Below are 12,181 nucleotides of genomic sequence, written 5' to 3' on the forward strand. Positions count from 1 at the left end.
ACAACTTCCAAATCATAAAATATAAGAGTTAGAACAGATTTTGGACATTAGCTACTCTACTCATTCTCAATCTTGACAATCTCCAGGTGTGTACATTTTAAATTCTAGATTCTCAGCAATGGCCTTGCTGGCTGTGGAATTCTAGGAGCTGAAGTTTACACATCTGGAAGCTGCCATGATTGATAAACAATGCTCTGGTCTAGACGCCACCTATATGCCTGATCTGTTTTTCTCTTGAAGCCTATTGGTTAGAGTGCAATCGTATATGTAGCTACTAATGTCCCGCCAAAGTGGCTTTCTTCCATATATAGAATATTCCTTTTTATGTATTATGATTCTTATACTTTACAATTTTCTTTCTCTCTAAAAAATACTCCAAGTTAGGTTTCCATGGCTTTTTTTTACTCCAAGGCAACAGCACTATATAAATCAACATACTGATATTAAAGACAGCAATAATGCTAATATGCAACATCTATCTCTGTGATAATGATCAGACTATACATCTTGCCTGTATCTTTTATTCAGATCTGCTTAGGAACATACAAAGACAGATAACTCAGCAAAGTACCATAATTATATGTATTCAAAACATCAAGTTTTACAAAGAATACAGGAAGAGAATGCACATTGCACTGATCAAATTGTTGACATATAGCTACCTTGAAGTTTAAAATTCTCTTATCCAAACAAAGAACCATTGATTGCATACCAGTATTAACATAAGTTTTCCCCAAAATGTTCTTCTAAGCATAAAGGAAGATTTAACTGCAAAGTGTATGTTTCCACTAGTCTCCATGTATCTAGACAGAGGCAACATATTGCTGGTAGAGTGAAAAAATTGTGGATGGTATATTATACACAAAAAGTATTTTTTCTACTATGAAATATATGCTAGCGTGAAGTTAACTCCATGGGAGTTGTTATACTCACTAATACAACCAGCAACCTAAGATATATAGGGAAAGCTACAGCCCATTTATCTCAATTTTACCTTATATTTCAGTCAAGTACAGTTTTTAACATATAATAAGAGAAAGTGACATTTTCCCCAAGACATTCATTATACAGTGTGAAAATGACTGAATCTTTCCCAGTTTCATATTAAAGACTTTCTGTGCTTTGGATATAAATATTGAGTTAAGAGACTTCCACCACTTGCCACAGCTCTTCAAACAAAGGAGCCAGTTCTTTTTCCAGGCTTACAATCAGTCCTACACAAAGATAGGTAAAGAAGATGAGATATAAAGAATGAAGATGAGACAGAAATGAAAACAAGTATGGAAAGATTTAAATTCCATCTTAATCTATGGTTTTGGAAGGGCAGTCTTACATCTTACACTAGAGACTGGCTCAGAAATTCTGGAAGTTGAAGTCCACAGGTTGCAAAGGGTCCATAGTTGCCCACCCCTGCCCTAGATTTGTTCAGAGGCACTACTGAATCCAGAACTGGCACAAGTGGGAGTTACTTCACTTTCATAGTGTTAGGAAAAAGTTGTTTCTTCGGTGAGGAGCAGTATCATTGCTAGCACGACAGATAGTTCCCTTTGTATTGGAGGAAAATTGAAATATTGGTTCTGCCACCAAGAATAATCTCTGAAAGCTTTGGTATAAGGCTTTCTTTAGGTCTAGCTTTTACTCCTTACGACAGGAATGAATAATTTCAGACTTCTTTGCAAAAGAAGCTTAAAAAATGGGCACAGACCTTATCATTTAAATCTAAGTATTGAAATGCTGATTTCAATTTTGAAAATGTACCTGTATTGGCGTTGCTGCTGGCAATAAAACTCACTACCAAAGGAAGTTTATTGAACTGAATGACCTACAAGAAAAGAAATAAAACTTCAACATTCAATGTAAGTGTTTTGCTATGGTCAGTTTACACGTCTGGGTTGTGTATTGCAAGCTGGCAGATTAGCAATTAGCCATTCTCTATTCCCTCCTTTAAAATAATGGAAGTGCTAATAATATCTTTTGAATATATTCATAGGCACATACCTAGGTCACACCTAATCTAAAAACAGGTAGTCCTCGACTTACAACTGTTTGCTTAGTGACCATTTGAAGTTGCAAAGGTACTGAAAAAAGTGACTTATGAGCATTTTTCACACTTATGACTGCTGCAGCATCCCTACAGTTATGTGATTTACATTCGGATGCTCGACAACTGGTGATCCCCTTTTGCAACCTTCTGACAAGCAAAGTCAATGACAAACCAGATTCACCTAACAACCGTGTTGCTAATTTAATAGCTGCAGCAATTCACTTAACAAACGTGGCAATAAAGGTTATAAAATGGAACAAAACTCACTTATCAAATTTCTCACTTAGTGACATAAATTTTGGGCTCAACTGTGGTCATAGGTTGTGGACTATCTGTACATGAAACATCACAATACCCTATTTCAAAAGAACATTCTGGTTTCTCTTAACGTTGTATAAACCTTTTATATTGGCTGGGTATTGTGATAAGCTACATACCTGAACATACAGTACTTTGTTAAACTACTGAATCCAGGTTCACACAGCACACAAAACCACAAACCCAGGTTGACTTAAGCCCATAGTTACTTAGGTTCCCTCATCATGCCAATTAAACTCCAAACAGTGATAGATTTTGAACAGACTTTTCTGTGGCACCTGAACTGATTCAGTTCAAAACTTTTCTGCAGCATTTTTACATTTATTTACCTGCTGGCATTTCTCACTAACAAGCAACCTTGTTGCTAATTTCTTACCTGGTAAGTATTATAGTAACAGATTATGCTTTTGTTTTTGGAAAGCCCAAGTTTGCTGCCCTGATCTGTCGCAAGTGCAAATGTTGACAAGAAACCGGGTCGAAGAGCATGCTCAGGGGCATTGTCATTGGCAACTAGAAGAAGAAGGTATTTTGTAACTGTTCACAGAATAAGCAGAAATGCAAAGCATCATCTTCTTGGACAGCAGTATAAACTCCTGAGTCCTCAACATCCAAACAAGGTCTAACGAGTTTTAAAAGTAGTACTGGCTGTCAAAAAACATAGGTCAGTTTTCTCTAGCTTGGGCACCCTTTGGGTGTGGAGATTCAGCATGACCTATGAAAAATGGTCCATTCATTTGGAGAAAGTTTGGGAAACAGGATTGGCTCTTCCATGAATATTAATATGGTACACTATGACTGCAGTAATGAAGAGCAAGGAATACAGTAGCTCTTGCATCAGTATGTTTCAAAAACCGACCCACTGCAGTCCTTTCTGAAATGCTATTAATTAAAATCCTAAATATATAGTCAATTAGTACATTTTAAACTCACAAATCAAAAATAACTGGGAGATCTGACAAACCTCTTCCTTTTTTTAAGAAGAGCTTTAAGTATATTACCGTATATTCCGGCGTATAAGGCGACCCGGCATATAAGACGATCCCTGTCTTCGGCCCTGAGTTGCATGCCTAGAAAGTCGTCTTATACGCTGGAAACTACCGTAATTTCCGGCGTATAAGACGACTCGGCGTATAAGACAACCCCCGACTTCGGCGACGAATTTACCACTTGCGAAAGTCATCTTATACGCCGGAAAGTACGGTAGTTTAATCTCAGCACAGCTTTTAGTTTGAGTTGTTTTCACTCATCGCTCGTAGAACATTGTCACTCAAACTCAAAACACCCACAAAAAAGCTGGCATATGATTTCCTCAAAGTCACAGTTTCCATAAGTCACATTAAGGAAGTGCGTCATGGCTGATGAACTGGCATTATGCTTCCAGCTGACCAACAACTATGCTAAAGGCCAACAAGAATGAAGTAACAAAATTATGAGTAATGCAGATGCGTGCCTCCTAGCTCAGACTGAACAATTTCAGTTTGGAATCAGGCTAAAGCAGCATATTAAAACTTAGGTGTAAGAAGGATGAAACATCTTCCTTTTGTCATCTCAGTTGGGTTGTAAGGTTGTTCTTCAGCAGACAGTTCAATACCAAGCATGCAGTAATCAATTTGCAAAGGGACAATTCAGCAATTTATCTATCTTTGATTATTCCTTACCCTTAATTACTGGTACACCATCTCTGTCTGACACTACAATAGCATGAAGTCCTTCAACACTAAAACAAATAAAAGGAGATTGCTTAGTCATCTGTCTAGAAAGACGGCAAGCCATTTGAGTTTGCTGCCTCCTTGCTTTTACTTTTAATTAGTTAATAAACATAGCAATTTAAAACTTGTTAATAAGTTTATAAAATAATTTGACTTTGTAAACATAATTTTGGGTTCCTTATAGTGTAGCTTAAAGCGATTCCGCATTTTATTATCACAAAAATTAACCTGGAGGTAGATTAGGTCGAGAGTGTGTGACTGGTAAATCTCATCCAATTAGATTTTTGGGTATTTGAAAACTCGAATCTTATTTTCCTGGTCGCAGTACAATATCTGAATCTCTTGAGATGAGCTCATGTCAAATAATTTCTGATAATCACAGTTTTCTCAACAGTAAGCATAATTTTGTAAACATTATTTGATGATTTTTATTCCTAAAAGTGGTCTGAAGGCGCTCGCTTATTGTAGATGTAACTCTGAAGCTAAACAGATTTTAGGTCTTCCAGATAGGCTTTGAAACCCATGAATTCTAATCAAAACACAAGGGAGGAAAAGATGATTGAAATAGACTGTGTTCATTCTTGTTTAATATTATCAGCACTTTTGAGGCCATATAATATTTGCACATTAGGTTTACTAAACAGTTGCTGGCAACCAAAGAATTCCATACAGGTAGTCCTTGACTTGCAACCACAACTGGGAGCAGAATTTCCATTGCTAAGCAAGATGGTTATTAAGGGAGTTGCACCCTATTTTACAACCTTTTTTGCAACAGTTGTTAAGTAATCACTGCAGCTGTTAAGCAAATCTGGCTTCTTCCCCCATCGAATTTGCTTTTTGGAAACTGGCTGGGAAGGTCGCAAAGGGTGACCTGGGATGCTGCAACCGTCATATATACATGCCAGATGCCAAGTGCCCAAACTTCGATCATGTGACTCTGGAGACACTGCGATGATTGTACATGTGAGGAACGGCTATGCTGTGGTCCCTTTGAATGGTCCCTAAATGAATGGTTGTACGTTTAGGACTACCTGTATTTTGTGACCATATAAAGTTGTGTTTATACTGAGGCAAGTGCATTGTTTGACCTTGCACACCACTGTTAACACTGACTTCCAGGGTTTCAGTTTAGAGGTTTTTCTATCCCTACATAGAAAAACAAGAATGGAGCCTGGGAATGTTTGCAAGCATGGCATGTACTTTTTCACAAATTACAGCTCTCAACAAGCAGGAAAAAAAATCTCCACTATGAAATGGGGGATCTGTATTTCTGCTCTTATTCTCTTTTTATACTATGCATTCTCGTTCTACATCAGCAAGGGCTGTAACAGAAAGGGATGGGATAGCAAAACAAAAAACAAAAAAAACCTCCTCATATATATCGAGCCCATCAGATTGCAGTTTGTAATTTGGGGCTGTCAAAAAACAGAAATCTTAAGCTTTCAAAGTAGCCATTACCATTCTTCCCTTTCCAGCACAAACACCCCAAATTTGCAATTCAAAAAGTAATTCAAAATCCTCTTGAGAGATAGATACTTCTTATGCTATTTATTTCAGCTGGGACTAGCCTAAGTCTTTGGCTTTATCAGGGATTGCCTTGAAGCAATTACATATTTGACCAAAGGATTAGAAGGAGCAGCCAGAGGGACCTTCATCTAGATACTTCACACTAGAGGACTCATTGGTAAAACTAATGTCATCCTGCAATAACATTCAAGTGAAAGTTAACATCAGAAAAGAATGAAAAAAAATTGCAAGACTATTAGAGATTTTTGAAATTACTCAAGAGTATTTTTACATGTTTATATGGTATAAAAAATAATAAGTATTTTACCTTGGTAGTTTTTTATACAGGAATCTTTTCAAATCCTAGGGTGAAACAAAGTAAGCAGGGCTTTTTAGCCACTTATATTACTTATAAAAAGATCATACTCCATGCTTTGTTGTCATTAGAAAGGATGATATTCCTTTAGGAATTGGCAGTAATTCCTAAATACTGCCAGGATCATAAGCTTAATAACTATAGGCAAAGAAATAAACAGTATTCAACCTTCTCAATCCCAACTTCTTGGCCACATTTTTTAATGCATTTGTACTATTCAGCTGCCATATGGGTTTATTGTTCTTTGTAGCTGAACCAATTACTAATGAAATATAGGTTATAGACTAGATTAGAATAAGCTAAATAAATATTCCATAAGCATTAGTAGAAATTTTTCAATATGTAACTTCTTACAAAACACTTTCCAATCATTAAAAAGACATTTCATACTTACATCTGCCATGATACTCAAAAAATTATGAATTGCCAGTCCACTGAAAAGCCAAAATGATATATTTTTAGAAAAGATAATCTGTTCGCCTTTAAAGTGGTATCAGATTCTTTGCTATTTCTATAGCAAACAAAACATAGCTATTGGCACTGGTGATGTTACCTAGTTTGGTTAATGAAATGTCTGCAAGAAAACAAGCAAGCTCAGAGAGAACCAAGGACCCCACATAACTACTGGGGCTACACAATGATCTGGATTCAAAGATAAAAAATGATTTGGGTTTGGGAGGTTAGATGGCCCACTCAGATGCTTTTTTTATTGTTTTGCCTGAGTTTACCTTGGTCAGCCTTGTAGACAATTACCCTTTGTTAATTTTTTCATTGTTTTTAATATGTTGTTAGTCATGTTAACTTATAAAAGTGTATGGGCATGCATGTCATAATTGTTAATACTACCTTAATTCAAACATACTTTTTCTGAGATCTATTGTACAAGCTCATGTGGAGGTATAATAAAATTAGATATACATACCCATATATTTAAGTATGATTCTTTATGCAGTTAATAGACATGATTATATTTGTATAACTTAGTGCCCATACTTGATTCCAGGCTGGAATCAGTTAAAATAAACTAGGCAATTGTCTTTCTAGGCAGGGCAAATTGAATGATGTAAAAGGAGACTACGACATAAAAATGTTTTTTATTGTACATGTCAATATCCTGAGGGCTACTACAGGTATGCAGTTTAACAGGGGAGTCAATTTAATGGCTTATCAATTTCAGAAGAAGTGTTGCAGTGTAATTGTATTTGTTCTTTTATCTTTCTGTTTCAAGTGTATTTGGCCAAATATATATAATCTATAAATGTAGAAGTGTTGCACTTAGGTCCTCTCTCCTTCTGCACAATCTATTTCCAGATTCTACTTCTGTTCCATCTCCCTGTAAGCACATTTCATCTTCAAATGCTTTGGCTTCTAATCTGAGTGGGTGATTTTTTTCACAACATTCAGGAAAATATGAATTGTCAACAGTCCAACTTATTTTTTCCCTTTGAATTTGGAGTTCTATACAGCCCTGACATCTATTTCTCTAGAAAATACTAGGAAAAGTTGCACTGAGTCAATCTGTGCTTCTCAAATTTGGTATCAATTACTTTAACCAGAGCATAGTACCTTTTACCTCTTAGGTTGAAAGTTTTGCTTTCTTAGGCTTCAATATATATAAATGAATCGAAGGCTGGAAAAGAAAGGATAATCCCTACAGATAATGGCAAACATCAATCCAATTATGAAACACAGAGAAACTTCAGTGACCACGTCCACAAGGATCACTTCAGTGATCATGCCAAAGGAATAACCTTTCCAGTGGTAATGCACAGCTGTGAAAAAATATTTTTGAATTCTGGATTTGGAAAAGTCAAACATATTGTGAATTAAAAGACCAGTTAATTTTGAAATAAAGAATGACTGCCTGTGTGGTATGACTTGGCTAATTGTCTCTGGCCTCTACATGGAATTTTTGCAAAAAAGATCTAGAAGTGATATCTGGGCTCAGAAAAAGATCAATGTTAGGCCTGGTTAGTATTTGGATGAGAGACCAACAGGTAATCCCAGATTTGCCCATTGCCTGACAAGTAGAAAAGATACCAAAAAGCAATCCCAATAAGTTCATTATCATTGCAAAGTAAATTGCATGGCTATAGGGGGAAGAAAAGGAAAGTAAAAGGCAACAAATAAAGTGGAAGCACAGAATGAGAGACCATCAGGATATCTTCGGAAGAGCAACGAGCTCTCAGGGGCGATGAAGAGGCCGGGCATTTGCCGGGTCCGATCCCGGAGCCCCTAACTACTCTTGTCCTCCCGGGAAAGCCGGAAAACGGGACAGAAAGTTCTAATCCCACCCAAAACTGGGGAGCAAAAGGAGTGCTAATAACAAAATTAAACACGTGAGAAGGCCAACTCGCCCCGCAGCCTTCCCCGGGGATTCATAATAACGGCAACGACTCCCCCCATCCAAACCTCCCCTCTCTTCCGGGATTGAACTCTTTAACCGACCGACCTTAGATTGCGTCCGAATCGTTTTCCGGTCCCTGCGTCACGTGACTCTTGACGACTCTCGTCTCTCACGTGACCCCTCCCGGCCGGTCAGGCGCCCCTGACGTTCCTAGAGATACTAAAAAGAGGAGAAGACTGTTTCCGTCTCTCACGTGACTTCCTCAGAGCCTATCGGCAGCCTCGGACGTTGCTAGAGATACTAAAAAAAGGGACGGAGCCTAACAGGAGTTGGAGAGGGTTGCGGGGATGATGGAAACAACCAAAAAAGATTAACTTGTGAGCAATCCACGTACCTGGGTACGTGTAGAATAGTTTCGTTTGACCTGCCCATGTTACGATGTGTCGTCACGATGTCAAAAAGATGTTGAGGCTCTAGAAAAAGTGCAGGGAAGAGCAATAAAGAGGTTCAGGGGACTGGAGGCTAAAACATATATAAAACGGTTTCTGGAATTGGATATTAATGAAGAGAAGGACCAGGGGGTGACATAATGGCAGTGTTCCAATATCTCAGGGGTTGCCACAAAGAAGAGGGAGTCAAGCTATTCAAGGCACCTGAAGGCAGGACAAGAAGCAACGGATGAAAACTAATCAAAGAGAGAAGCAACCTAAAACTGAGGAGAAATTTCCTGACAGTTAGAACAATTAATCAGTTGAACAACCTGACTCCAGAAGTTGTGGATGCTCCAGCACTGGAAGTTTTATACCACCAAAATGGTATAAGGTTTCCTGCCTGAGCAGGGGAGGAAGACCTCCAAGATCCCATCCAACTCTTGTTATTCTGTTAGGTGTGAACTTCAACTCCGGGAACAAAGGATAAGATGTAACTGTCTAATAAGGGGGATTTTAGACAAAACAACCAAACCTTTCAGTGGGTCATCTATCTTCCCAGCTCCCAAGTTAGTTTTCATTCCATTCTAAGTAGCATTAGGGTTTTAGACATTTTAAGACAGCATGATGGGCAGAAATGCTATTGGTAGCTCAAAGTTTGGAGGAATATTTTTCCTAATCCATTTTTTTCTCCACACTTGGACCTAAGTAATTTTTTAAACTTGTGTTGAAGGAAAAATTTTGAAGGAAAAAATCAGGGTCCAGTCCAAGCTGGGAATAAACAAACATGGAGACTGCTTTAGAAAAAAGCGGACCTGATTTCTGTTTGAGGCAGATAGACTTGGGAGGGGGGAGTTGGTTTCTGCCTTTAAAATCCTTTGGGGAAATATATTCTGCCTTTGGGGAAAATATGTTCTGCCTTTTTAATATTTTCCAAAAGATTTCTTTCTCTGGATTCTTCCCACACTTGGAACCCTGTTTTGTGAGAAACAGAGCTTTCTCCACTATAATGAATTGCATAGATATTCAATAAAGAGTTAAAAAGAAGCAAAAATTTGCAAAAGCGATCTAAAATTGTGGAAAAAAAGGAAGCCAGTATTTTGTAATTTAAGATGTATCAGAAGAGACCAGGACTCCATTACAAAATGAGCCAAAGGCTTCTAAATAGGACAGGCTGCTTGAAAGCATTTTGCTATGAAGAGAATCCTTTCTCCACGTAATTATATTGAATATAGATGAAAACTGGAAGATAAAGAATTACATCTCTATAGTCTGACTGTTTTTCACTCATTTTTGCTTTATGAGCACTGTTCCAGGTTCAGTTCCAAATTTTTTATTTGCTGGAAACAGAAATGATCCTACTGGATCATCCTACTGTTTTCTGTTGGCTCTTTCTATTCACTTCTTGCTACCTATAGGTCTAGAAAAAGCCAAAGCCAACATTTACAAAAACCTTTGCCATTGTGTGTTAGACTTGAGCACTATAGGCAACTTACGAGGATGCGTTCCTTCATGAAAATGTTTTCAACCTGCAAACTATCTGTTCAATCTGGTTTGTTCAACACACTGTAGAGCCTTCTTTTTGCCAACTTTAATGTTCTACCTTTGATAGTACTAGACGGGAGTTTCATAAAATTTAATAAAAACTGTAGACCAGAATGAACCTGAGACCTTAGTCCAGTGGTGGCGAACCTATGGTACGTGTGCCAGAGGCGGCACTCGGAGCCCTCTCTGTGGGCACGCATGCCTTTGCCCCAGCAGAGTTTGCCAGAGTAACGAGCACATGGCGTTTGGAAATGACAGGGCAGGAAGGGAGTGAGCAAGCAACGTTGGCCCCCTGGGGATACCACGCTTACCCAATCTGTGACCACTGCAGCCACGCCCTCCCAGTGAGCCATGCCCCCCCACTCCCCCGAGGGCACCACAATACTGATGCAGCCCTGGCACTTTGCAATAAATAAGTGGGTTTTGGGTTGCAGTTTGGTCTCTAAAAGTTCACCGTCACTGCCTTAGTCCATGTATTTCTTCACTCCCCTTCTTTAATAACTTACTTGGTGGTATACCTTTACTACCTATTAGAGATTAAGCTTTCAATGAAGGAGAGATGGTTTGTTGTCTACTTTCAGGCTAGAAACCTTCCATTATAAACAGAGTTGCCAAATTAACAACTATTGCTATATGAAGTCTAATTCTGTCATGCAAAAAGTCCTTTTATTCTTTTATTCAAATTTTACTGTTTTCCTTTGTTATATTTTGTTCTTTGTCCTCTGCAGCCCAATTAAGGCTGCAGAACTATATTCACACTGAATTTTTCAAAAGGCCAGAGTGGGGGCCTGCCTCACCTGGGGAGGGAGTTGTAGAATAGGGGCAATGGCAAAGAAGGCTCTCTTCCTGGATCTCTTTGGCAGGTCTATATAATCTGTATGTGCTTGCTGCTAGCTAGTGTAATCATTTTTCTCTTCTTCCTTTTAACTTTCTTAAGGTTGGGAGAATCTTTGGAGTATAACTGAAAACCAAGACTAGTAGCTGCACAGGTGGAGAAAAGCACAACAGATATTCTGTTGATCAAGTTTTCTTCTCTAAATGCAAGAAACTGTTTTTATAGTATAGGACTAACTCAGATATAAACTGAAAATACTTTAAAAACATATGATTTCTTTAATCACATAAGATAAAAGGAATCTGATTAGACCACACCTGGAATACTGCAACCAATTTTGGCCACCATACTACAAAAAAGATATTGAGACCTTGGAAAAAGTTCAGAGAAGAGCAACTAAAATGATCAGACGCCTGGAGACTAAAACATACGAAGATTGGCTGCAGGACTTGGGTTTGGCTAGTCCAAAGAAAAGAAGAAACAGGGAATGATAGCAGTATTCCAGTATTTGAGAGGCTGCCACAAAGAAGAGGGCGTCAAACTATTCTCCAAAGCACCAGAGGGCAAGACAAGAAACAATGGCTGAAAACTGGCCAAAGAGAGAAGCAACCTGGAATTAAGGAGAAACTTCTTGACAGTGAGGACAATTAACCAGTGGAACAGCTTGCCTTCAGAAATTGTGGGCACTCCATCACTGGAGATTTTTAAGAAGAGACTAGACAGTCAATTGTCTGAAATGGTATAGGTTCTCCTGCTTGAGCAGGGGGCTGGACTAGAAGGCCTCCAAAGTCCCTTCCAGCTCTATTCTATTCTTCTAGAAGAACAAGACTTGTTTGCCCAACAGGTTAAACTATATTTGACAAACACGCTCATGTATTGACATAGTATGCCAAAACAAACCACATTAACTTGATGGTTTAACTTAAGACTTAACTGTTTTGGTTTAACCATTATGAATTGTAAATTCTGATTTAGGATTTAAGAGAACTTTACAAACACTGTCTCTGTGCTGTTGCTTCCATGTAATGTGCTGGTATCTGAATGTATTCGGGCGAATAATTAGATACAGTCTA

General features: G+C 38.2%; 1 protein-coding gene across 1 annotated transcript; it reads right to left on the minus strand.

The window, feature by feature from the left end:
• Positions 1 to 112: 112 nt before the first annotated feature.
• LAMTOR3 (late endosomal/lysosomal adaptor, MAPK and MTOR activator 3) lies at positions 113 to 8,501 on the minus strand. The gene is made up of 7 exons (XM_039361325.1): positions 8,406 to 8,501; positions 6,348 to 6,387; positions 5,906 to 5,940; positions 4,021 to 4,079; positions 2,739 to 2,872; positions 1,759 to 1,822; positions 113 to 1,214 (listed from the first exon to the last, which is right to left on the minus strand). The coding sequence occupies exons 2-7, from the start codon at positions 6,354 to 6,356 to the stop codon at positions 1,141 to 1,143; spliced, it is 375 nt and encodes a 124-aa protein (XP_039217259.1). The 5' UTR covers positions 6,357 to 6,387; positions 8,406 to 8,501; the 3' UTR covers positions 113 to 1,140.
• Between the last annotated feature and the right edge of the window lie 3,680 nt (positions 8,502 to 12,181).

Source organism: Crotalus tigris, unplaced genomic scaffold, assembly GCF_016545835.1.
Source record: "Crotalus tigris isolate CLP2741 ecotype Arizona unplaced genomic scaffold, ASM1654583v1 scf7180000019245.846064, whole genome shotgun sequence".
Taxonomy (NCBI): Eukaryota; Metazoa; Chordata; class Lepidosauria; order Squamata; family Viperidae; genus Crotalus; species Crotalus tigris.